Here is a 27499-nt window from a genome sequence, read left to right on the forward strand (position 1 = left end):
ATAAAAACTGAGCTGGAAAAGCAAAGGTAAATTATTAATTGCTGTAAATTACGGGTGAAAACAGCAAGTGAAATAAAAACATATGGCCCATGTGTTCTAATTACACAATGTTTGTGGCTATAAGAACTCAAACCATAACTGCCTCTGAATTTCAGTATGAAAAAATTGCAAAACTTCTGAAAGGTGCTAGTTTTTCACTTCCTTCTACTGGGCTTAATATAGCCCGATAGGAAATCATAAAGAGCAGCAGGTATCCACTGTTTGATAGTATATGCTCTTAACTACCTAGATCAAGAATACCAATTAAAATATTACTTAAATCCAAATTTTAAAACACCAGAGACAGTGTGCTATGGTTTAAAATGAGCCCCCAAATGGGTTTCTGTTTGCCTAGTGTCCCTCATATGGAGCCTGTATAATTAACTCAGAATAACTTTGATAGATTTATCATTTAAGTTGTACAGGAGTTCCCCAGTATTTTAAGTAGTGGGACGGTGTTGGAGTGTAGCAAGGGAAAAGTTGAAGAATATATGAAAAAGTTTAGATGCAATATGAATACATGTAAAGTGGTTTTTGTGTGTTTTTTTATAAAGAAAGAACTTGCTTTAACAAAGTATGTGTGAGAGAAACTTGCATTACATTTGTATGCTGCTGTGTACCATTCAGCTTTAAATTTAGAAAAGGAGGAACTGTAGTTTGCTGTGGTACACGTGTTTAGAAAAATAGATAACTCTTCTTATCTGACCTAGAGAAGGCACTGCTGCTCCACCAAAAGCAAACTTCATTGAAGCAGATAAATATTTCCTTCCATTTGAACTGGCCTGCCAGTCAAAGTCTCCACGCATTGTCAGTACTTCGCTGGATTGTTTACAGGTAAGTGTTCTGTTGAAACTTGGGCAGAGTGAAATGGAGAAACATGTAGTTAAAAAAAAATCTTGTGTGCTGTTGATATTCTTAGAGTGAAGAGGAAGTGCTGTCCTAAGTGCATACAGCTGGGCAGATACCCACTGTGGCTACTTAGCTGCATAAACCATATGAAATAGGTTATCGTCAGACTTGGCTGAAAGTGCATCTTGTCAAAGTCAGAAATGTGTGTGCACTGTTTTATAGCGAAGCAAGGCTTGATTGAAGCTCATGAATGCTTATGTTATTCAGTAAAGATGTTTCATCTGTGGTGCTCTAAAAGGAATATGGTGTTTCTTGTAGTACTGATGTGGTGGGAGGTCAGACTGGAATCTTTCTACCTTGTTCCTCCTTAGATTCTTACAGAAGAAATAAATGCAGCTTAATCTTGGCTAATTACTTGGGCAGAACCTTTCTGTTGTTAATAGGTACAAAGATTGATGTTAAAAATTTAAGTGTGGTTATGGTAGGAGGAAATGGTCTGGGTGGAAAAAGCTTGTGTGTCACTCACCAAGTCTGTTTTGTCTGGTTGTGTGTCCAAGTATTTGGTAGCCAGTCTATTGATGGTGTTACATTTTTCTGTTAAAACTGGTTAAGTGAGGTATGCTGACTAAAACCTCCTTTTTATACTGCACTTAACTGTATTTTACTTAACAGCATATGGTTGTCTAACCTCTTCTTTCTACCTAGAAACTCATTGCATATGGACATATCACTGGCAACGCTCCAGACAGTGGAGCTCCAGGAAAAAGACTGATTGACCGAATAGTTGAAACCATTTGCAATTGCTTTCAGGGTCCTCAAACAGATGAAGGAGTACAACTGCAGATAATTAAGGTATTTTATTTGGTTCATTTTGGTGCAATATTAATTTACTTTAATTTTATAACTGAAAAAAGAAAAAATAATGTGAAGCATTACTTAGGGCCCGGTTTCTCCATTTCTTACAGTGTTAGATGTGTCATTGATTTCAGGGAGGCTGTTGCCAGGTCAGAATTGGTATGTGAAATGTACTTCCTCTTTGTGAAGCAGAACATAAGGGAATACTTTATAAATGTTTGTCCTTCTTTCTGGGATGAGCCATGGCCTGGATACTTTATCTTGCAGACAGCTTGATGTTCATCTAGGCTAGCAATGCCCATGTTCATTAGGCCAATGAATTGCTATCAGCCTTCAGCTGAAGACACTGTAACTATGATGCACTATCATGGACTGCTGCTCTAGCCTGTCTGCTCTCAATTCCCTTTTTCCAGAGATCTGCAGTGCAAGTTTGCAACAAGGCATAGTAGTAGTACCAGTGGTGTGTACTCTGGTTCTAAAGACTACTTGGGCTAACATAGCTGAGGTTAGAAATTGGTGAACCTTCTAGTAATGTAATTTGATTGGCCTTTTCACAGAAATTAAGCTGTAGGATGTAATGATAACTGTTTCATTTGAAGGTGGAATATCTTCCTTAGTGGAAAACTAGTTGTGATAAAACACTTCAATAGCTTGGAAGCAAACAGAGATATGTGGAAGTTAAACTTTCTTTAATTTTCTTTAAACTTTCTTTGATTTGAAATGTTTTTTCAGAGTACTAGATGTTCCTTACAAAGCCTTATAAACATATGTGTTTCATAACAAACCTGCTGATTGTTAGAGAACACTTGCATGAAGTCTCTTGCTGCCTACTTGCTTAGATTTAATTTTTACTGTGTTATGGACTTTTTCAGGCTCTTCTCACTGCAGTAACATCTCCATATATAGAAATTCATGAAGGAACAATTCTTCAGACTGTTAGAACCTGTTACAACATCTATCTGGCCAGTAAAAATCTTATTAACCAGACAACTGCCAAAGCTACCCTTACGCAGATGTTAAACGTCATTTTTACGCGGATGGAAAATCAAGCTGTACGTAACTGTTAATTTTGCTCATCTCAAATGCTTAGACTTGACAAATGAACAGCAAACTATTTGACCGGTATTTTTAAAGGGCCTGTCATTGCAGCTGGATATCTATTGATTTGTAATTTTTAAAAAACCTGTCAAATCCTGCAATGAACCATACTGACTGATTAAAAATAAAATACAAAGCTTATTGCTGATAACAAGGTTTCACACTGTAGTTTCTGCCAAATAGCTTTGTATAAACAAATGATGAGGCGCTTTTAAAATAAGCTCGGAGCACGTCTTTTTAATTTGACTGGCCAAGTGATTATATTTTCACTGTTTCTTTCTTGTTATCGCATAAATTCACAAAGGAACATCAGTCATCATAGTCATGTTTTGTGCCTTATCATGTTTTGTGCCTTAGATTAACTTTTTCACATTGGGTTTTCAAGATACAGGAATCCAGAGAAGTAGAAAGAATGATTCAGCAAAAATCCCAGTCTCCTGCAATTCAAGTGGCGCCCAAGTCTCCGAAGATGGGTCAGTTAAAGCACAGCTATCAGGAAGGCAAGCCCACTGTTCCTGCGAGCGTGGAATTAACGAACGGTGAGCCCGAGAGGGAAGAGAATGGAGACGTGAGGTTGGATCAGGATCTGACTCTTTCAGCATCAGGTGAACAAGAATAGTTTGTGTCTATTGCTTTCATTTACAATACTTCTGTTGGAAAATGCTCTTTTAGGCTATTTTAGGGAGAAGTAACTGGGGTTATTGTCTCAAATCATGCTTGGATTTTCTCCGTAGTTATTCAGAGTATACAGGCCATCCTTACCTTGTGTCTACAACGTTATAACCATTGAAGAAAGGCTCACATTTTTGCTAGAATTCTAGTAAAATTGTATATGGCTTATGGAATTTGAATTGATTAGGTTGATAAAGGGGAAGGAAAGGAAGACAATAATCATGGTACATAGAAAGTGACAGAATCACTTTGAGGTGATTGAAGTCCTGTGGTAAAAATAATGTGTATCATGAGGACTTTATCATAAGCATATACTGTATCCAAGTTAGGAATGTAGGATATTCCAAAACTAAAAGTCTGTAACAGCTGATAAATACAAATGACAAAATCACTGCATTCAAAATATCAGTGCTTTGATTTAAACAATGGAAATAAGACCAGTGAATATTTTTATATGACTTCTTGGAAATGGTTTTACAGAACTACTAAAGAAAAGCTATAATTTTTAACCTTTCTGCCTCTGTCATGATTCTCCTTTTAATCTTCTTTCTAAACAAAAGTACTAAATTCAAAATTACCTCTTTATGTATCTCACTAGAGGAAACAACTGATGGAGGAAAGGAAATGGTTAAAGGCATCTTGGAAGATGTGGTCACATCAGCTGTGAAAGGTAGCAAAATCTTCTAAAGTAAAATAGATGCGTGTGTATTGCCAGACTTATTCCTGTGATTATAAAAGCGTGGAAGTTTATTTTTTTGTTACTAAGTATCTTGTCAAGAGTACCTACCAAGGCAGTAAGAACAGGTTTTTATTGTCTTACAAAATTCTTCTTTTGCTGGTAGCTGAGAAACTTTCCAGTTTACCAGTGCTGCTGTCCCACTTGGTTATAGAGCTTCACAAAGTCATGGGATAAAAAAGCTCAGTGTGTGATTTTAATCAGTTTTTCTTTTTCCCCTTTAGTGGCTGAAGAAAGGCAGGTGACGGAAACAGTTAAGGCTCTGCCTGCGTTAGAGGCTGCAGATACTGTTCTTTCTGGCTCTAGTAGTGAAAATGTACAAACAAATGGGATTCCAGATGATGGGCAATCTGTTTCCTCCACTGATAATCTGGTAAATAACTTCACCGGATGCTAATGTATATTTAGGAAAGGAGACGTGTTTTTATCATGCCAACTAATAGAGTGGGATTTTGGGGAAGGAAGGGACAGAAGCTTTCATGTATGTTTGCTCACGTTTGAAAAGGAAGCAGCAACTGCAATTTAAGTAGATATTGAAAACAACTGTTTTAAAGTTGTTATTTGTATTTTTATACAAGGTGGGGGCGGAGGGGAAGAGTCAGTCAACATGAGTGAAAAGATCCACATCACTTTTACTCCTGTTTAGGTTTAGTTTAAACTTTGACAAATGTACTGGTTTTTTAATCTGTAGCTAATTCTCAGAGGAGCTGTGGAATCTTCCTAATTGCTCTGTTTCTTTGTCTCACTGAGGATCTAATGTTGTGTTTCTTGCTCTCAAGGAAACAGATGTATCTGGACATCAAGCTGCTGCCAGATTTTCCCATGTTCTACAAAAGGATGCCTTCCTTGTGTTCAGGTCGTTGTGCAAGCTCTCCATGAAACCACTTGGTGATGGACCACCTGATCCCAAGTAATGAGACTGTATTTATGACACTATCCTCTTCAGGTAGCTTTTGGTAGCTACAGTTAAGTAGCTGCTGTATAGTAAGGCAGGTGTTCAAAATTCACCTGTCAGGCCCTTGTTTTAGTTAGCTTGCTGAATCTAGGATTGAAACTTGCTTCAATTTATTAGAAGTTGAATACTTGAGGAGTTTTTTATGTAATGGGCTTATTAATCTTATCAGTTGAGGTGGCCTTGACTATAGTACTTGCAAAGCTTTTGATGAGGGAGTGGGACAGTGCTTCTAAGTAGTTGCATCTGTTCTCCTAGTCTGATGTTAACATCCTTGAAAAACCTCCAAATTAAGATGGTAGATGTTGTCCAAAATCACTTGCAGGCTGATTTCTACCCCTCCTGCCCCTGCATTGAAATTAATTAAAACAGCAGTTATTTCTTCTTGATATGGAAGAATGCTGTAGTGCTCCTGTTGAATACAACTGTGTATTCAGAAATATAATAAAAATATATTTAATGTTGAATTTTTTCTAGATCCCATGAACTGCGTTCTAAGATAGTATCTCTCCAGCTGCTTCTCTCCGTACTGCAGAATGCTGGTCCAGTTTTCAGGACACACGAAATGTTTATCAATGCAATCAAGCAATATCTTTGTGTAGCATTATCTAAAAATGGAGTCTCTTCTGTTCCTGATGTATTTGAGCTCTCTCTTGCCATCTTTCTCACACTGCTTTCAAATTTTAAGACCCATTTAAAAATGCAGATCGAGGTGAGCGACTTCTTATCTATTATTTGTATGATGCTCTAGTTCTTTAATGAAAATACTGCAATAATAAAAAGACAGTTGGAACTTAGAAATTAATGTCTTAGTTTTGTTTCCTTACTAAACTAGTATATTACTACAGTATTCAAATTCTAATATGCATGAGATGATACCCTTCAAGAGAAATTACTGAAATAGAAATGAATTTGTACATTTCCCATGGTTCTAGTAAGTTTTAGATCATCAAGTCCTTTACCACATTTATTTTGCAGGTATTCTTCAAAGAGATCTTCCTGAATATTCTAGAGACTTCTTCGAGCTCCTTTGAGCACAAATGGATGGTGATTCAGACCTTAACGAGAATTTGTGCAGGTAATTCCATTGCTGTGAAAAGCAGTCACTTCCTCTGACAGCAGGTGAAAATTATTTTGAAGACAAATACCGCATATAATGTTCTAAGTATGAAAAATTGAATTTGATCCCGTAATGCTTTGATTAAATGTGTGGATTCATCCCCATTGCCTGCTCCAACTGGTTCATTCCTTTTAAAAATGCTATTACACTGAATCCTAATACTCACACTTTCTTTTCTTTTCAAGATGCCCAGTGTGTAGTGGATATTTATGTTAACTATGACTGTGATTTAAACGCTGCTAATATATTTGAACGCCTTGTAAATGATTTGTCCAAAATCGCACAGGGACGAAGTGGACATGAGTTGGGAATGACACCTTTACAGGTAAGGAAAACAGCTTTGCAGATTAAGGCACTATATTTTTTTCATACTTGATGCTGTCTCTGCATCATTATTGATACTTCTAGTGGTTCGTATTGTCTGTAACCTACTGATGTTATTTACTTTTTATTAGTTAGCTAATTAGCAATTGGATGCTGAAGCAGTACAATTAATTTACTTGGTGATTTTGCTGCATATTTGTATTGTGAGACTTAAGTTTGTTCTGGGCTCTTTTGTTGCTCTGCCGCAGGGGAGAGAATCCCTCCTATGCCTTACTCAAATGACTTTCCTTCTGGGGCTTATGACCCAGCAGTACCTTCATCTTTTGTTTGCTTTGCACAAACTTTTTGTGCCATATCTCCACCACGTGTATTTTATTTTTAAAATTATATTTTCCCAGTCCTCAGAGGAAAGGTGGAGTATAGACTGCTTTTAGCAAGAAGAGGTAATTCTGATGCTGACCTTTTCCTACAGCACTGTTTCTCTAGCCTAGCCTAATGGCTTTCAGGGCTGAAGTGAAGTATTCATATAACAAAGAGGCTGCATTTAGTATTTCATGTGTGTTGCCCCTTGGTTGTACTCATCAGTTGTCAATAGACCATCTGCTTAAAGCAGCTGGAATGTGTGGTGCTATCAGTCTGGTTGTGGTTGCCTTTGGCTGGGATGTATCCAACCTAAATAGTCCAGGGGTAGAAACTTTGTATAACCAGTAGATTTCCCTCTAACTGATGAACTTTCTAAGATTTGAATGGTGTCATGTAAGGCATTCTAAAAATTTGTGGGTATACCTATATTGGTTTAGACTTTTGGGTTTTGTTTTGTGTTTCTAGGAACTAAGCCTGAGGAAAAAAGGACTTGAATGCTTGGTTTCTATTTTAAAATGTATGGTAGAATGGAGCAAGGACCTTTATGTGAACCCAAATCATCAGGCTAGCTTGGGTAAGATTGTTTCCTTATGAAGAGACTAATTTGTTTAATAAGTTTGTCCTTGTGTTTATTCAGTGTTTAGAAGCTGTTCAGTAGTGTAGATGCTATGTTTTTACATAATGATTTGTTTATACAAATGAAGTATTTTACAAACAATTGTTAGTGCTGTTGCATTAGCCAACTCTCCAAGTGTCTGGTTCAAATAACCAGGTTCTCTTCAAGAACTTTAGCCAGGCTGTTGTCTACACTGTAAAAGTTGGCTTATGTAGAACAAGACATGACAAATCTTGCAGTTACTAAGTTGAAGTGCAAGAATTTCTCCATAGCTGCTCCTGCTTTCCTGCTGTTTGTTGGATTATTTTAGAATTGCATTAATATAGCATCTTCATGTAGTGTAGACTGCCAAAATAAGAATGTTAACATATAAATTTCTGCTACAAACTTTTAGAACTAAAACCTTTTGACTGAACAGGATAACTTAAGTCTTGCCCTGTTTATAAATAGGTTCATACAAACTATCTGAACAGGAAATGGCTGAAGGTAAATGCCTGGAGAGTGGAGGGAGACGGAGTAGTGTCAGTTCCTTGGATTCCACTGTGTCCTCTGGAGTTGGAAGTGTTGGTACCCAGACTACTGTCCCAGATGATCCTGAGCAATTTGAAGTCATCAAGCAACAAAAGGAAATAATTGAACATGGGATAGATCTGTAAGTTCAGTACAACAGGAAAATATCAGTTCACTAGTAAAAAGAAAAAAACTGTGGGTACAACTATATTGTTTCTTATGGTCTTACACAGTCAAACCTGAAGGGACACTTACAGATTGATCTTCATGCTGAAGACTAATGCTTGCTGTTGTCAGAAGCTAATTCTGGAGGCTATTGCAGTTAAAAGGAATTCAGTCAAACCTTGGGTGGAGTGGAGGGTGGTTTCACAGCTTTCCTTTGTGCTGGTTCAGCTGCACAAGAGAGGAAAGTGTATGTGTACCTAGAGGGGAATTGTTTTGAGCAGGCAGGCTTAATGTTGTCTTACAGCTCTTATGCCATTTGTTGTCTTTTATTGAAATAGAGTTTGGAGAATTAAATCATTACCCAGTGATGCTTTACTTCTTTTCCATTAATTTGAAGATCCTTAAGTCTGTAAATTCTATAATAAGATCTTGAACAGCAATGTTTTTAACATTTCATGGAAATTCTCTAATTGTTAATGTTTCAAAAGGATCTGTTTTTAAGTGAGTTTTCCAGTAATAACTTCTAAGCTTATCAGCAACTGAATCTACCTTATGAGATGTAGCCTATGGTGTGGTATAGTTAATACATTTGTTGCACATTCCTTGACTTTAACTAGAAAAAAAAACCAACATAGAGCTACAGCACAGAATCTTTGGTTTAGAAGAGCTCTGTAAAAGTAAAACTTTATAGGCTGTGATATTTTTCATTTATATGTCTCAATTTCCCCATGTTTTTGTCTGAATAGGTTTAATAAAAAACCAAAGAGGGGAATACAATATCTACAGGAGCAGGGAATGCTTGGTACTACAGCAGAGGACATTGCACAATTTTTGCACCAAGAAGAACGCCTCTGTTCTGTAAGGCTACATGCAACATAAGATAATTAATGCTCTTGCCCCTATCATCTTCCCCCTGTCTTCTGGTGTCTGTATGCACTTTCTCTTTAGTTTATATGTCATTAATAGATAACTGAATGTATAAGGTTTCTAATTAAGGTACTTAATATCAATGCTACTTTGTATGTACTTGCTGTCCCAGGCTTTTTAGTAAAGCACAATGAACTGCTGAAGGGGATTGCCCATAAATGGGAATGTGCAATTTCTCTGTATCTGCATTAGCAGTATCCTGCCAGCAAAGGCATATCATGTACTGCAGCAGCAAAGCATTCTCTGCTGCGTGTGACATTGAGCACAGTTCAACTTCCCTTGGCTCTACAGGAATGCAGATCTTGCCTTGGGAAGTGAGGGAGGCAAGAATATGCAGACTAAAGGCATTTCTAATGAGACTGGCTTCTTGTCATCCCTCTAACGGTTGCCCTGCCTGCTCAGTGAAGCATATCAGTCTTACAAAACTGACAGCTGTGCAATTTTTTACCATAGACTTTCTTGCAAAGCTGGCAGTTGGATTACACAGTAATAACTGTCTCTTGTGTTTTTTAGACTCAAGTAGGGGAATTTCTTGGGGAAAGCAACAAGTTTAACAAGGAAGTGATGTATGCCTATGTAGACCAGCTTGATTTCTGTGGAAAAGACTTTGTCTCTGCTCTACGTATATTTCTGGAAGGTTTTCGTCTACCAGGTGAAGCCCAGAAGATCGATAGACTAATGGAGAAGTTTGCTGCTAGATATATTGAATGCAACCAACGGTAATTCAAAACCTTGTATTGGATAAGTGCATGAAGAATGGCTGTATTGTTTGTGGCCCTTAGGGGCAAGGTGCATCCACACTCATACCAGGTCAGGAACTTCTACAGGCTTGTTTGAGGAGCAGATTTTATTGCTGATAATGGTGCTGAACCCCTTGAACAGCTAGGCAAAATGGAAACTTTGATGCTGGCAATTCATCAACTCCCAAATATTTGCTAGAAGGAATTAGTGGAAGAAGGAAGCCCTAAGTATATTAATTTGTCTGCATTAGCTGTTCTGTTTTTAAACAAATGTAGATAAGTCAAGTGTAAACAAAAGTAATAAGCAGTAGCAAATTGCTAAAATTAAAAATACATTACATAAATAGCTAATAAGATGTTACACATGTCTTTGCTTGCACATTAGATGTTGAACAAAACGTATGTATGTTAGTTGTCATCAAGCAGGCAAAGTTGCTGTTGTTTCTAATGCGATAAACTAGTATTGAAGTTTAGCTACGTGTTCAGGCTTAATTGGTTCCTATTCCTTAGTCCAGTTGGTGCATCACTGGATTGGTTTTGCATAATTCTTTATGAAACCTTGGGAGTGGAAAATAAGCTGTTCTTTAGCTTTTGTAGGATTACCCAAAGAAGGATAATGTATTATCTTTTGGGAATGTACTTGAAAATTCCAGTCATTGCTAGTTTTCAACATTGTGAAGATGCTTCTCTATTTTTTTCCCCTTTTATTTGCATTTTAAGAAAACTTGGTACTTCATGCATTTCTAAAGACTAATTTTAGGTTCTGTTAGCTCTTTGGTTGAATGCATAGCGCTTCTGAGTATTTTTCTTGCATGTAGAAATAGAGCTAATGAATTGAGAAATCAGGGTTCTAAAAACTTGTTTTGTTTTTCCTCCTTTAGGCAGACACTGTTTGCTAGTGCTGACACTGCCTATGTTTTGGCATACTCTATTATAATGCTGACTACAGACTTGCACAGTCCACAGGTAGAAATTAAAAAACAAACTTGTAGGAGTTCAGATTTCCCCGGAACTTGCATTCAAAATCTGATATCCAACTTCTGTTCTTTTATACAGGTGAAAAATAAAATGACAAAGGAGCAATACATTAAAATGAATCGAGGAATCAATGATAGTAAAGACCTGCCAGTAGAGTATTTATCCACAATCTATGAAGAAATAGAAGGAAAGAAAATTGCAATGAAAGAGACGAAAGAATACACAATTGCAACCAAGTGTAGTAAACCAAGTAAGAAGGAACTAGACACTGGAAAGGCCTCAGTGCTCTCAAGCTATTGCAGTAACTTTCAGGATGGCATAGTGGAGTTAAGATCCCTTTTTGAAACCATCTTTATGCAATACATATCTTAACCATTCTAAATGTAATTTAGATATTTGGAATGAAACTGGCTCAGTTATTACTTAACACTGCTACTTCTGTGCTGGAAAAATAGCTGTGTAAATGCATCTGGCACCGTTGCAGAGAGGCACTAGAAACTAGATTTGAGTTGTTTGGGTTTTTTAAAAGAAAGTGTGAAGGGAAAATAGTAGAATAACTGAAGTTGGCACTTACTTTGCAAGTTAACTTTTTTTTTCATGTGCTAGACATCAAGTGGGTTTTTGTTTTGAATTGGTTTTTTTGTCTCCCTATCAGCAGCATGTCATAGATCAGAGGCTGGTAAGTGCCACAGTCCTTGTGATAAAGTTTGAAAAAGAGAGAGATCAGAGAGTTTGTCATGATTTATAGTCACCTATCCTCATGCAGACCAAATGAGGACTTCCGTATTTAGTATGTACTAGAAAGCAATATCCCCAGCTGTACTCAGCTTTTACTGAGAACAGCTGGTATTAATTGAAATTAGTGAATTCTGTATCTTCAGCATAGTGGTTTTTTCAGTGTTTTCCATGCTGTTTGCAGGTTTCCTAGATTAAAATAGGAACAGAATTAATTTGCTTGAAAATTGAAGTTGCAACCTTTAGTATAAAGATAAACACTAAGTTATTAATTTATTTATCAAGTTGTTGAGGGCTAGTTTTGTTTTGAGGATGTCAGCCTAAGAAGATGAAGGATTTTTCCATCCATTTTACAGGCAGAGTGACTTAGAGTATGAATATGTATAGAATAAAGTCTTACATTAGGGTGTGGGTTTTAGTGCTGGAGTTCCTTGCTCGCAACCTATGACAGTCTCCTGAATTCTAAAGATAAAAATGGAAGTTTTTATCTTTAGATTTAATTTGCAGTACCTTTATTTAACACTTTGTAATGCTCAATGCAAAGACATGGAATATGCTCTTATAAAAAAGAAACCAATGCAACCATGTGGTGTTCCCCTCAGGCGTAGCTAATGAGAAGCAGCGGAGGTTGTTGTACAACTTGGAGATGGAACAAATGGCTAAAACAGCTAAAGCCCTCATGGAAGCAGTGAGCCATGCAAAGGCTCCTTTTACTAGCGCCACTCATCTGGATCATGTCAGACCCATGTTCAAAGTGAGTGTGAAGTTCTCCTTGTATCTTCATTGCTAAGAGTTGTAAGCATAGAAAAAAGTGGAAAATTATGCAGCAGGTGGATATATTTGATTTCACTTACCTGGGCTAAAATCATAATAGACTTCTGAACTTAGTTTCTTCCTTTCTTTAGCTTGTGTGGACTCCATTGCTGGCAGCTTACAGCGTTGGCTTGCAGAACTGTGATGACACAGAAGTTGCATCCCTTTGTTTGGAAGGAATACGCTGTGCCATTAGAATAGCCTGTATCTTTGGAATGCAGGTTTGTATAAGACTTAGCATGGGGCATGCTGAGGGCAGTGTAGGCTCTGGGAGGCAGATGATGAACTACAAATGACTTACACATTAGAAATGAAGCATCTTATCTACTTTCTTGAAATAGCAAAATAAAATATTGCCATCCTATTTTTGTTTAAGATCTTGATATTACCAAGCTTTTTTCAACTCTTCTTTCCTTTCATTGCTGTCTTTTATTAAGAGCATTTGCTAACTGGCATCCTACTTCAGCTGGCAAGTGCTCTAATAGCACCAGCTCTACCTAGAAGGAAGATTGTGTAGGCATGCTAGACAAGTAGCTGTCTCTAGCTCTTCAGGGACTTGATTACGATACATGTTTCTCTGTCTTGTAGCTTGAACGAGATGCTTACGTACAGGCCCTTGCTCGTTTTTCCTTGTTGACTGCCAGTTCCAGTATTACAGAAATGAAACAGAAGAACATAGATACCATTAAGACACTTATTACAGTCGCTCACACAGATGGCAACTATCTTGGGAACTCCTGGCATGAGGTAAATCTTGATGAGTTTAAATTGTGCAACTGTGTTGTCCTTTGAAAACTTGCAGTATTTTGTTCTACTACTTTCAGTCTTTAGTAACTGCATTTAGCTCCAAGCATGTGTCAGAACCCCCTTTAAAATGTGTGTGAAGTGCATTATTTTCTTAATGGGTTTTTATGCACACATATGTGTGTGTATGTATATATATAAAAGAACACACTGCATTTTTTCAGACCCTCTAGACACTGTGTGACCAATATTGTAATTTTTGTGGGTTCTTTTGGTATGGAATTAAAACCATATTAAGAATCTCATTTGGTTTCAGAGAGGTCTGCATAGAAACTGTAGTTTTCTTGTTCACATAAACAAAAATATTCTAGCTCACAGGTCCAGGCTTGTCTTTGCAGTGTTTGGCAACGTTTACACCATGATCACATGAAAAATTAGGACTAAATTAACTTTGTGGAAGATAGGTAAGGATAGGATATCAGGATCATGTGTATTTTCTTAAAGCATATTTTCTAGGAGCAATTTAATCAGATCTGGTCTAGTGAAACCTGGTCTAGTGGAAGGTGTCCCTGCCCATGGCAGGGTGGTTGGAACTAGATGATTTTTAAGGTCCTTTCCAACTTCAACTGTTCTATGATTCTATAATCTAAATCTGTGCTGCTGCTAAAAGTGACATTCTTGCTGTGTTATGTTCTCTGGCACTGGTCTTTGGCTACGTGATAACATGAGCCAGAAGGTACTCAGGCTGACAAACTAGTTGGACCTGGCTTGCAGCATGCCCTCACAAATGCTTGTGCCAGTCCATGGGATGTTGCAGTGGGGGAGTAAGAAAGAAGAGATAGTCAGTTTGTCCTGATGGATGGCAAGGCACAACTTTGGCTTTTTCACTGTTCATGTTGGAACACCATTACTGAAAGTGGTAGCTGCAATAATTCAGTGTTTTCATCTCTCTGGGACAATTAACTCTCTAAAAGATCAGCTCCCAGTTATTTATAGTTCTGGAAGCTGATGCTGTGAGAAGTAATAAAAAGATTGCCTCTCGTACTTAGAGATCCAAGCTGGATTTTTGCATACTGTTTATTTTTTTTCTTGTATTGCAATGATTTGTGGCAGCTGGTGATTGTGAATAAATCGCTCAACTTTTATTTCCAGTTGTATTAGTAATGTTTGGGCTATATCAAAACAGTTACCATTGTCAAAGTTGTTTTAAGGGTTAGAGAACCTGGGAAGGTTATAAATATCAAATATAAATATATGTTAGGAATAAAAATATGATGGTGTTGAGAAAAACAATGTTTAAATATTTTTGGTTTTAGATCTTGAAATGTATTAGCCAGCTGGAATTAGCACAACTTATAGGAACTGGAGTGAAAACTCGGTATTTATCTGGCTCTGGGCGTGAAAGGGAAGGAAGCATTAAAGGCTATGCATCTGGAGGGGAAGAGTTTATGGGCCTGGGATTAGGTAAGATTAATAACCTTGGACTTCACAAAAATGCACATATAAATTAAGTATGATGGCTAAGAAAGCTTAATGTTATAAGATATTAAAATATATATACTTGCTTCTAGGGGAAACTATATTGGATTAATGAAACTTAAAAAAAATGGAACTGTATGTTTCAAGATGTATTAATAATTACCAAGTCTGTTCTAACTTTGTAATTGGTTCAAGCTATTTAACAAAACTCCTCCAGATTTATTTGTTGGAATATGTTGTTGTCAAAACTGTTTTACCATACTAAGTCTCCATTTTGGTACCAGTATTATCAGTTCTTACTTTTTATGTTCTGTTTTTAATAGTAAAAACATAAGCCACTTATCTTTAGGAATTAATAGATGTTTCAATGATTGATAATTGGTTTTCCAAAGAACTATCTCTGCGTGTTGGACTTGCTCTTCCAGTTACTGTTGTTCCTGCAGTATGTGCAACAAACTAGCCTTAGGTTTTAAGCTGTAAATTAGAGGAACAAGGCAAGTTGCCTTAATCTTTGGAAAACTATCAAGGAAACCTTTCAATTTCAAAATACTCTGGAGTTGATGCTGTACTTGATGACTATGCTGAATATAATGGAACCATGCCCAGCATTAACTACTGACTTAGAGTTCATATTTTATTTTATCATTTCAGCATTATTAGCAGCATTACATCATCTTAACTTAATAAACATGATAGTCAGAACACAATGCCTGAAGGGGGAAAAAACATACTTCTTACTGGATGTTTAATTTAGTAATAATCTGTCACTGATCTGGCAAAGGCACCATGTGCTCCATACAAGCTGACTGGAAGCAGTAGTCACTTTTCTTTGTCTGCTTGTATAAAGTTGGGATTAATATAAAGTCACTATTTCAAGATGCTGAATACTGGTTTTTAATGGCTTTTATTGCAGGTAACCTAGTTGGAAGTGGAGCTGATAAACGGCACATGGCGAGCATTCAAGAGTCTGTGGGAGAGACCAGTTCCCAGAGTGTAGTGGTAGCAGTTGACAGGTAGAGAGAATATAATCTTTTCCTGGGAAAAACATGACATGAAGTTACTGACCATCCTCACTTTATTTGCAGACTCTGACAGGGACTTTTGTTCTTGAAGCCTGTTTCTTTTGTGAGAAAGATGCTAATACTTAGATGCTTTCTCCTGACCCATTAAGTATCTCTCTTTAGGCATGTAATATTCACAAAAGACAGTGTCATTAAATAGCAGTGTAACTAGTGTAGTGCAGTGTGAGAAGGGGCACTGCATGTGTGCATGTGTTCTTATGCTTCTTTTTTTTTTTGAGTAAGCCAATGAAGACCAGAATTATGTTGGTATTACAGTATTTAGCTATTTTTGTTTTACAAATCTACCTAATTGTCACTAACTTCAGTGTGTCTATTCTGTGTATTTGGGGTTTTTTTTTTCCTATTTAACCTGAACAGGACAGGTGTCTGAAATTAATAAATGCCCTGCAGTTTTCTTTGATCTTGTGAACTTTAGTGTTTCAGCATTTCTTTAGTTGCTGTTCTTCAGCTCTTTATTCATTAGTCACTGCATTCTTTTCTAAATCATTATCTTTACCCTCTGTCCTTCTAAAATGTTGTCTAAAGAGATGCTTCTATTTTAAACCATGTGTTGAAACAGGGCTTTTTTATAATTATTGAAACTTTTGGGCAAATCTGTAGAATCATGCACTCAGACTTGTAGTATTTATTGTGACATAAATGCATTTATTACCATATTGAAGTCTAAAAGATGTGGGAACATTCTCCACTTATCAGTGTTCTGTATGAACTACTATCAGTGGCCTGATCTCCTCTTGAGACTTATAGTATTCTTGAACCATGTAAAGATCAAGTAGGTGGCTGGCATTCCGAAGTCTTTCAGCAAAGCTTTCTTTATGTTTTATTCTCCCTGTGAAATCTGACATACTGTCACCCAAATGAGTGTTCCAGCACTGCTTGCCCTGGATAAAATCGTGAGCCTATGCCTGTTCCCAGCAGTGGGGCAGGAGCATAGCAGACTGATTTGCAGCAGGGAGGAGAATGCTTACACTAGGAGAAGGACATGAACTGCTGCTAAGGAATAAAACAGCTGCAGAGTTCATGGCGCGGAGCATTGTAAAGTACCTCCAGGAGATGTGCTGACACTTGCCTACAGCACCAAGATGTGATTGACCCTTGTGGATGTGCAGCTAAAACTGCAACTCATTTGTTTGTTCCCTAGGATATTTACAGGATCGACTAGGCTGGATGGAAATGCGATAGGTATGTATGCTGACGTTTGGCGGGTTACAGGAACTCTTGCAATGTAACATCCTGAACTTACAGTACTGTGTTTTAATGTTCAGTTGACTTTGTCCGATGGCTGTGTGCTGTTTCCATGGATGAGCTGGCTTCCCCACACCATCCACGCATGTTCAGCCTGCAGAAGATAGTGGAGATATCCTATTACAACATGAATCGCATTAGGCTGCAATGGTCAAGGATTTGGCACGTGATTGGAGATCACTTCAATAAGGTATTTTTTAAAATCAAGTTACAGAACACACCTGAATAGCAGGACTTCTTTAATCATCTTTTTTCCTTTTATGTTCTTAGGTATAAATTGTAATATTAAAAGAAAAAAAATCCATTAAAGACACCTAAAGGAAGCACCTATTTAAAAATCTAATACGTATAAATATAAATCGAAATGTTTATGGGAATGATCTTTAATCACTTCATTATGATTTTGCATTAGTAATTTTTCTTTATGCCATTATCTTACTCTTCTGATCAAATGCTAGGTGAGTTTTCCTATATAATACATACGGATGATCATGGAACAAAAAAGTTATTTTCCCTAGGAAACTGAACCATGTTTGGGTGGAGGATTTTTTAACTGAAGGGTTTGTTGGGTTTTTTGGGTTTTTTTTAGTGTCTAGCTGGCTGTCCGTTCTGCACTTGTTGCATACAGAATCTATGGGTTTGTTTAGTTGGATCAAATGACTGAGAAAACCCTCTCTGAAAGTAACCCCCTATTTTCTAAATATCTGAAAGATAGAACATGCTAGTGATTTTTAGTGGACTGACAGGAAACTTGAATGATGAATTTGTTACTCATACAAGTAATATGTTAGCTGGTAAGTGTTTGAAAATACACTTTTCTTCTAGGTTGGATGTAACCCTAATGAAGATGTCGCCATCTTTGCAGTAGACTCATTAAGGCAGCTGTCAATGAAGTTTCTTGAGAAGGGAGAGTTAGCCAACTTCCGCTTCCAGAAAGACTTCCTAAGGCCCTTTGAGCATATTATGAAGAAAAACAGGTGTGATGCATTGCCATTTCTGTGTTGGCTTGCTTTAGTCCTACTTCAAGATATTACTTGGTGTGGGTTAGATTGTCGTGTACACGGAAGTGGCACAGTTATTTTGTGTCAGTGTAAAATTGTGCCACTTGTGAAAATCTTGATTTCCATCTTTTTTTTAAGATCTCCAACTATTCGGGACATGGTAATACGCTGTATTGCTCAGATGGTGAACTCTCAAGCTGGTAATATTCGTTCAGGCTGGAAAAACATCTTTGCAGTCTTTCATCAAGCAGCATCAGACCATGATGGGAATATTGTGGAGCTGGCCTTTCAAACTACAGCACACATAGTTAGTAAGTAATGCTTGAAACATGCGAGTACCCAAATTAGCTTAGCTGCTGTGATTCTGGTTTAAAAGGCCCATCTGAATAAGATGTTTCTATTTCCAGGAAAATAAAACACAAAATCTTGCAGCCAGACTGTTTAAACTCTGCAGCTAGATCTTACCTGTTAAGTCTCCTGATTGCTACGGACAGGAAAAACTAGATACAGATATCCTGCTATAGAACTTTGGCAGTTTGGAATAGATTCAATAAGTTTGTATGTTGCCCTGTCTGTCACAATAAATTGTTTTGTGTTAAGGAACACACTTCACAAACTTCCATGCTGATTCAGTACCATATGGTGGGGATCACAAAGCTTGTGACACTGAAATGTGACTGCTACTAGAGTTTAGTTCGTACAGCCTGCCTGGTCTAAAAGTGTATTTGGACAACGTACTGCTGCTGCTTTCAAAGGAAGACAACCAACTCGAATATTCTTGAAATGGACCTTCAATATTGATCATAGCTTTCCTAAATGTCCTGAAACTACACTCTTCCCATTAAGTAGCATGGGGGAAAAGAGCTATGGACAGTATTAATAAATGCAAATTGTAACAAAACTTGAATTATGTGGATCTTGGGAGCTGTAGTTTGTTCAAAAGCTAGTATGTTTTGGATTTGTTTGTATTTTTCTGTCCCTTAAGTCTGAAATCTAACTGCTTTCTCCTCTCTGGCTATAGAATATGAATGATTACAGGCTTAGATAACTTAGATAAATTTAGGTAACTTCATTCACAGCAGGGAAGCTAACATCAAGCGTTACTCCTATTCTCAAAATACTTTAAGAGCTTCACGTTTCATATGCTGTGGGAAGAAACTGAACCATATAAGAAGCCATTAAATAATCCTAGATTATAAAATTGGTAATTATCTAATCTGAGAAAATGTGATGCTGACGAATTTGGGTGGTGGGGTGAGCCGGGGAAGAATGCAGGGGAAGACAGAGAACCATATTTGACCTAGAAGATCTGGTCCTTTCATGTTTGTCCATTCAGTAGTGATGTACTATGGCTGATGTCTGTAGATCAGTGCCAGTTTGTCTATGGATTTTAATATGAGTAAATTTTTAAAAGTGTATTTGTTCATTCTTCACAGCAAATATTTTTCAACAGCACTTTCCAGCAGCAATTGACTCATTTCAGGATGCAGTAAAATGTCTCTCTGAGTTTGCCTGTAACGTTGCATTTCCGGACACTAGCATGGAAGCTATTAGACTTATTCGGTATTGTGCAAAATATGTTTCAGAACGACCACAGGTATTTTCTTTTAATTTTATCCTTGTATATTCTTTTATTATCTTACACTGTTAAACTGAGACTAATCTTGTAACTAAGAAAGAGCTTTCAGACTCAGACTTCAGTCTCCCAGCAGCAAATGTTTCTATTAAAAGCTTATTCAGAATTAGGAGTCACTTTGGTATTATGTTGGCAATAAACTAGGACTAATTAAAACATTTTAAGTCTCATCAGTCCAAATTGGAAATAACTGAATGAAGTAGTGTTTTGGTTTCTGGTTTTTGGATTTTTTTAAATAGTGTTAGAATGGCCTGGAAAACAATACTTCTTGTTCTGTCACCCTAATGATGTCTAGTTAAATTGGTTAAACACGTGCATATTTTTCTACATCAGTCTATTGTGTGAATACTTAATATAATAATCACTTTGCTGCAAAGAGCCTGGAGTTAGATTGCAGTTGCATGTTACCAGTGCAAGGTCTGCTTGCTGTATCCAATATGCCAGAAAGGTGTAGAACTGTTTTATGCCAAACTTAGATTTCTTATTACCTAAATTTATATAATTCTTGCCTGTCACTGTTAAACTTGTTTCCTAAAGTCCAAAGCTTTGCAACTTCTAAAGCCTTTAGCTGGACTTAAGTAAAACGGATTTAAGTATTTATTTTCCATATATATTTTTCCCAGTATTTTCATAAATAGTTATATCTCAGTTATATACTTATATTTTAGAGGATTTGAATGTTATGGTAGAAACTAAGCTAACTTTTCAAGTCTGTCTATGCCACTAGTAGTATCTAAATGTCAGACTTAAATATTTTTGAGATTTTTTAATTTTTTTTTTTTCCCTGCCAACCTCCAAGGTATTAAGAGAATACACAAGTGATGACATGAACGTTGCTCCTGGAGACAGAGTATGGGTCAGAGGATGGTTTCCCATTTTATTTGAACTTTCTTGTATCATCAATCGTTGCAAATTAGATGTTCGAACAAGGTAATAAAGCATTTTTTTTTTTTTTTTTTTTAATTCAGTTAGTGAAGAGATCACAGGTACTCATTTTAACATTTTTCCTTTATTTATTTGGGTTTGTTTATAGAGGCTTAACAGTGATGTTTGAAATAATGAAGAGTTATGGCCATACCTTTGAAAATCATTGGTGGCAAGATCTGTTCAGAATTGTATTTCGGATTTTTGATAATATGAAACTCCCTGAACAACAAACAGAGGTAAAAACAAAACAAACAAAAAATAAACACAAAAAGCAAGCAAATATTAGAGTTGGGTTGTTTGGGATTTTTTTTAAGAACAATCAAGGCAGCAGTTTGTATTGTTTGTCTCCTCAGTGTATTTCCAGCCCATACTGCCCCAAACACGATGATATGTTGTTGTATTTTGCTGTATTCTGAGGTTTGTACGAAACTTGTCATAGTATCCAGTGACCTGTCTGTTTCATCTGTCTGGATATTTTCAAGGAGAATATTCACACTTTGTTGTGAAAATGTGTGGTTTTCTGAACACTAGTCATGTGGCCAACTAAATGCTTCTGACAAGACATCTGCAGTAGGGAGGCTTTTTAGTTTTATCTAAATTCTACTCCTCTCCTCGGAGGCCACATCCTTTATTGAGTAGCCATGCATCAGCCAAGTGCTGTTATCGTAGAAGAGCTCACATAGAAACAAAGACTTTTCCTTTTTTCTCGTAGAAATCTGAATGGATGACCACTACATGCAACCACGCGCTTTATGCAATTTGTGATGTATTTACGCAATTTTATGAAGCTTTAAATGAGATCCTTCTTCCTGACATACTTGCACAGTTACACTGGTGTGTAAAACAAGGTAGCTTATTTACTTGTATCTTTTGATTAATGTATTTTTTTAAATGTTCACTACTTAAGAAGGATAAAGTTAACTGAATTTTGGAGAATAACAACTACTATTAGGACAATATGTTATGTAATAGATGGATGCAATTATCTTAAATATTCAGGCATCGTTCTATTTAATCGGTTAGGCAGCTCTTCTGTTAATGTGTTTATAATATGTTTATGGTGCTATTGTGACAGAGCAAAAGCTTTTAAAGAGTTGTATTAATCTTCTTCCAGCAATTTTTCTCTATTTGGCTGTGTGGATAAAACAATTTATTTACAGATATATATACATGTATTAAAAGTGTATTTTCCTTTGGACTCCAGCTCCTATGCCTGAAATGCATATTGCTAGCATGGCATGTAGGGTTGGGGGGGGCTACCTTGCAGGAAATCATAAGTTTATTGGTGCTTTTCCTTCCTTTGTCTCACTGTATGCTTCCTTTCTGCTTCTCTCCTGTCTTTTGCCTCCCTGTTTGGATTTCAATCTCATGAAGTCTATTTTTAAACACTTTTTTTATTCAGTAGGTTCCTAAGTTTCATATTATTGTAATATACTTTATAAGTAGGCTTTGACCTAAGATACCATGCATTTCACAATATTGGTAAAATGTTTAATGGAGCAGTAATAGAAGATGCTTAATTTTTCATTGATATTGTAGAAGTTGATAAATATGGAACATTTCTTTCACAGATAATGAGCAGTTGGCTCGATCAGGTACAAACTGCCTGGAAAACCTGGTAATACTAAACGGACAGAAATTCAGCCCTGATGTCTGGGACCAGACATGCAATTGTATGCTAGAAATCTTCAAAACTACTATTCCTCATGTGTAAGTTCATAAATTTTATTCTCATGCTAATACCTGATTCCAGAGCAACAGTATTTACCTATTTTTTATTTATTTTTTTTACTTTTTGAAGCTTGCTGACATGGAGGCCTGTGGGAATGGAAGAAGATTCAGCTGAAAAACACTTGGTAAAAGTTGATTCGGTGCAACAAACTAGCTTGAAGGGTTTTGTGTTGGTTTAGCTTTCAAAGTATTTTATTGCTTTCTCTTCTAGGATTTAGACCTAGATCACCAATCTTTAAGCAGCATGGATAAAAATGCTTCAGAAAGAGGACAAAGTCAGTTTTCTAATCCAACAGATGACAGCTGGAAAGGTGGTCCTTATACAAGTAAGGAAAACGTGCAAGCTTATTAAATGAACTTTTGTAGCCACTCTTCGTCCACTTCTGTAGTTCTGTAGAGAAAGTTTTTGGCCACTTAAACTTGGGGTACATCTTTACAACTTGTGTTTATGCCTTGCAGAGAAATTTTCTCTTTATAAGATAATTCACACCGTCACTAAATATCGTAATGGTAATGTAGTGTTTTGCTAGATTGTTGTAAGTGAATTGTCATAAGTTGTTTCTGAAACTTGTGTTATTCCATTTCATTAGACCAGAAACTATTTGCTGGCCTCCTTATAAAGTGTGTGGTACAGCTGGAATTGATACAGACCATTGATAATATCGTGTTTTATCCAGCAACAAGCAAGAAGGAAGATGCTGAGCACATGGCTGCAGCTCAGGTACCATCAGACTTATTTATAGCCTTTCTCTGGCATTAAAGTACAAAGACTATCAAATGTGCTGAAGTGTGTTTACAAAATCAAGTATATGGTCTTTTCCTTTTTCTGTCTCTCAGCACTACCCTGAATGTGTATCATTACTCTTCAGCTGTGATTATTTTTTTTTCATTGCCTCCAGTGTTTCCTGGCAATCTACCTGTTGCAATATTATAATTATATTACCATTATTTTTATTATCAATATATTATCATTGTTTTTATAATACAGAATTCTTTTCTGTTGTTTAGCCTGAGTGTTTTCATTTAGCCATAGTTAAGGCTTTGCTCAGGCTCTAGGTGTTTACACAGGAGGAGATGAGAATTTGAACTTTAGCAAGGTTAATGGTCAAGATTTAACTCATTACCTGCCTTGGAGAGATCCTTGTCCCTGGAAATACTGATTCTAGGGAATAGTCCAAAGTTAGCTCTTGCTTGGCTATGTTAATAAAGCCATAAGCTAGAAGTTTGGGCTAGTGCATTCAGATAGTTTTGGGGATGGTATAGTTAAATTCCTATGAGATTGGCTAAAAATATTGACCAATTTTAACAAAACTTGACAATAGCCAAAGAGGGGGAATTTCTACAGTATGCAACATTTAAACTTGCACTGTTTTTGTGGTTCATTTTGATGTTTTTCAGAATTCAGCAGACCTACTCAGCTCCTAGAAGAAAGGAAATGTTCTGTACTATATTACTGTGACTTTTTTATGCCTTGATAAGGGAGGTTTTTCCCTTGATCTTGATTTTTTTTTTTTTTCTTGTCAATAACTAGGATTGATCATAACTACACTCTTTTAAAATATCCTTCTGAGAAGAGTATAACTAATATTTGTCAGGACTATTCTGCTGTGTTGTATTGCACTAATATTTCACTTGTACCTAAAAAAGGAATCTGGAGTTAGTGGTATATCTTCTGTGAAATATCAAAGTCTCTTAATATATAAAGAATGTTACTGACACTCCTCTCTCACTCCCTCCCTTTCTCCCCTGACCTCTCTCTCTCCCTCCCACCCCTTAGCGAGATGCATTGGATGCAGATATCCACATTGACACAGAAGACCAAGGAATGTACAAATATATGTCTTCACATCACCTCTTTAAGTTACTAGATTGTCTGCAAGAATCTCATTCATTTTCAAAGGCCTTTAATTCAAATTATGAACAGCGAACTGTGTTATGGAGAGCAGGTGAGGCTTTTATTTTTAGTTTGATAAAAATACTGAGCTCCATTTATAGCTTTAGCTATTGAGGTACAGAAGTGTGTACCATTGCAATAATCTCTACAGTTAATCTGACAGTGTTGCATGCTTTTATTACTTGTCTCCTTCCTGATGACTTGAAGAATTCTGTTTGCTAAGTTATCTCCTTTTTTTATTAATGTAGAGCTGCACAATTGGTACTACTATAGCTAAACATCTTCATAAATAGATTAGGTCTCAATCAAAATCAAGGAGGAAGAAAAACTATCTGGACAAGAAATCATTGCTGTTTGCTAGTTGGAGGTATTGTTGATGAACTTTACCTCTTGGCTAGTAACTATAAATGTGAATGATCCCTCTCTCTCTATTGTAACTGATTTCTAGGGTTCAAGGGTAAATCAAAGCCCAATCTCTTAAAACAAGAGACCAGCAGCTTGGCTTGTTGCTTGAGAATTCTCTTTCGCATGTACGTGGATGAAAACCGCCGAGACTCCTGGGATGCTATACAACAACGACTGCTTAGGTAAGAGTTACCAGCTGGGTTCTGGTGCATTCTGTTTTCAGCCAGTATGGTGCATCCCTGGATACAAATGTTTAAGTTGCTGAGGAGAGCATGCAAAGTCTATGTAGATAGATACAGATACAGAGATAGAGATATAAATATAGATATGACCGCTCTTTATTAAAAGTTAGTTTAGCAATAAGAAAGCAATCTACTTGGAATAAATGAAGCACCTTCTTGCCTGACATAACCTTTCTTTACAAAAGTGGTGATGTATGAATACTTTTCACATCTGCTTACATAATGATATCAGAGGTAAATAGGATACAGTAATCTAAACAGAGTGCAGTATATGCTGCTGTATACCCGGAACTTAAGTAAATGTAGGAAATTATGCTAAATGAATATAAAAAGGTATTGGGGTCCCCTTTATTTGAAAAGTGAGTTGCTGGTACATAAAAGTTCAGAGTACTAATATCTAATCAAATGTAAAGAACTCTTAAACTTGCTATTGGCACTAATGCAGTGCATTTCAGTAGCATTTTGATTTATCAGCATCTATGGATGTATTAATGTTTTTAGTGTGTAAAAGGGGAGGTTCCATTCCTTCTTTATTAATAAAAATAGCACTCCAAAAAAGCTATAATAAGTGATACAGTTTGTACCTTGTGTTGACAGTCTACAAAATTTATTAATACAATAGTAAACCCTCTTTAATCCGTGATGCTGAGCTCTGCAGATCTTTATGAAAGCAGTCTAGATTTGGAGGGAAGAATCTTCCATGTTAATGTTGCCTAAGCTGTCCCAAAGTAAGGATTAGGAAATAATGTTTGCAGGCTGAAGATGACACCACTTTGCTTTTCCTTTTAAACATTCTGTAATTACTCTTCCACGTGTGACGCCATGGTTCTTTGTTGTAAGGATTAGGAAATAATGTTTACAGGTTGAAGATGACACCACTTTGATTTTCCTTTTAAACATTCTATAATTAGACTCTTCCACGTGTGACGCCATGGTTCTTTGTTGACAATGTGAAAACTATTTCAGTTCAGTTATCTGTAGCAACTAGAGTAACAGAAAAATCATTGACACCAATTTGTGTAATTAAAGTTGTTGCATGTGGTTGAAAACTCCTATGGAAATGCATTTTACTTGAAAACAAATATACTATGAGAACAAACAGTGCATGTTTTAAAAACTTTTTGTGGGTTTTCTTTGTTTTGTCTAAACTGTGTCATTTCTTTAGTGTATGCAGTGAAGCCCTGGCATATTTTATTACCGTGAATTCAGAAAGCCACAGAGAAGCTTGGACCAATCTCCTGCTGCTGCTTTTAACAAAAACACTAAAAATCAGTGATGAAAAGGTAAGAATAGCCTGGAAGTCATATCTGTTTGCATTCATTTACCAATATTTTTAGGAAATCTGTAGTACTGGTGACTTGGCTTCTCCATGTAGCAGCAATTCAGTGATGTCCCTGTGGTTATTGTACATTATGAGAGCAATCTTAACTCTGTAGGTAAAATGGTGACCTGGCCATTCCTTAGTACACAATCCCAATATCTCTTTATTATGAAAGTTCTGTGGTAAAAATGTTCCATCAGCTTTCCTTGTAAATAATAGTGAGCATTATTAGGAAAGGAATAGAGGACAAAACATATTTCTTGTTGTGTAAATTCATGTCCAATTTGCATCTTGAATACTATTTGCAGTTCTGATCCCTCATATCGAAAGGTGTGTGATGGAGCTGGGTTGAGAGAGTGTAACAGGAATAAGGGATATAGACTGGAACTGTGTGTATGTCAGACTTTTACTCAAGTTATCTTTTATCTGGAAAAGAAATAAAAATGAGAAGGGCATGAAGAGAGGGAAATGACTGATAGTTGTTATACTGTAAGAGACAGTGAATGACAGTTTTGGAGATGGCAAGTCAGTGGAGCAGGGGGGGAAAAACCGAAACACACACGTAACAGAGATCCTTCTTCACACAGTGGTTCAGCTGTGGAAGGCTTTGTTACGTGTTGTGGATGTTATTATAAAGAGGATGGAGAAGCAACTGGACAAATTCACATCAGAGGGAGGTGTTTCTACAAGTAGTCCCCAGCACCACCTATAGTTTGAGAAATCACTGAGCCACAAAATAATCTGTCTGTGTTTTAGGGAAGTAATGCCAAATGCATGCTCTGTGTGTGGTTTCCTGTAGGCGTCAGCTAAGGCTGCTGTGGAAAACAGAGACTTGGCGTGATGGCCCTTTGGCCATCCAGGGGGGGCCTTAGGTCGAGTGACACCTTGTGTTTTAACAAGTTGGTGTACCCATGAATGTGGAAAAACTCTGTGCTTTCCTCGGTAAAAGAGAATAATGCTCTTTTTCATATCTTCTTTGACAGTTTAGAGCACATGCTTCCATGTATTATCCATACTTGTGTGAGATCATGCAATTTGACCTGATTCCTGAACTTCGAGCAGTGCTACGGAAGTTCTTCCTGCGTATAGGTGTTGTGTTCAAAATCTGCATAACAGAGGAGCAGATACGGACAACTGGGATGAACTTACCTTCATGGTAGCCCTAAGTAGCATTGGTTACTTCTGCTTGTACATAAAGCTTTGTTCCAGAGACGGATTAAAGTGGATGGGGAAAAAATGGGACCCTGGTGTATCAACACAGCAGCAAGTTACTCTTACCACAATGGTATTTGGGGAGGAG

General features: G+C 36.8%; 1 protein-coding gene across 1 annotated transcript; it reads left to right on the forward strand.

Moving 5' to 3' along the window:
• Positions 1–27499, forward strand: ARFGEF2 (ARF guanine nucleotide exchange factor 2). Its single transcript, XM_010164175.2, has 38 exons — positions 1–26; positions 750–873; positions 1594–1740; positions 2616–2795; positions 3227–3446; positions 4112–4183; positions 4474–4622; positions 5029–5159; positions 5679–5913; positions 6180–6279; positions 6507–6646; positions 7474–7582; positions 8075–8276; positions 9046–9157; positions 9740–9945; positions 10848–10932; positions 11023–11194; positions 12282–12433; positions 12585–12713; positions 13081–13239; positions 14553–14700; positions 15629–15728; positions 16939–16979; positions 17063–17232; positions 17868–18019; positions 18182–18354; positions 19480–19640; positions 20479–20609; positions 20713–20842; positions 21319–21454; positions 22178–22316; positions 22408–22462; positions 22549–22663; positions 22928–23058; positions 24115–24283; positions 24680–24818; positions 26044–26161; positions 27183–27499. Exons 4-38 carry the CDS (start codon positions 2757–2759, stop codon positions 27357–27359), a joined length of 4797 nt encoding a protein of 1598 aa, XP_010162477.2. The 5' UTR covers positions 1–26; positions 750–873; positions 1594–1740; positions 2616–2756; the 3' UTR covers positions 27360–27499.

Source organism: Antrostomus carolinensis, unplaced genomic scaffold (assembly GCF_000700745.2).
Source record: "Antrostomus carolinensis isolate BGI_N321 unplaced genomic scaffold, ASM70074v2 scaffold30463, whole genome shotgun sequence".
Lineage (NCBI taxonomy): Eukaryota > Metazoa > Chordata > Aves > Caprimulgiformes > Caprimulgidae > Antrostomus > Antrostomus carolinensis.

Excerpts from the sequence above, each read along its gene's own strand:
- ARFGEF2 (XM_010164175.2), top strand. The coding sequence starts at position 2,757 with ATGTTAAACGTCATTTTTACGCGGATGGAAAATCAAGCT. Across the intron at positions 18,355-19,479 it reads AACTACAGCACACATAGTTA|CAAATATTTTTCAACAGCAC; the intron begins GTAAGTAATGCT and ends CATTCTTCACAG. Across the intron at positions 20,610-20,712 it reads AAATTAGATGTTCGAACAAG|AGGCTTAACAGTGATGTTTG; the intron begins GTAATAAAGCAT and ends GTTTGTTTATAG.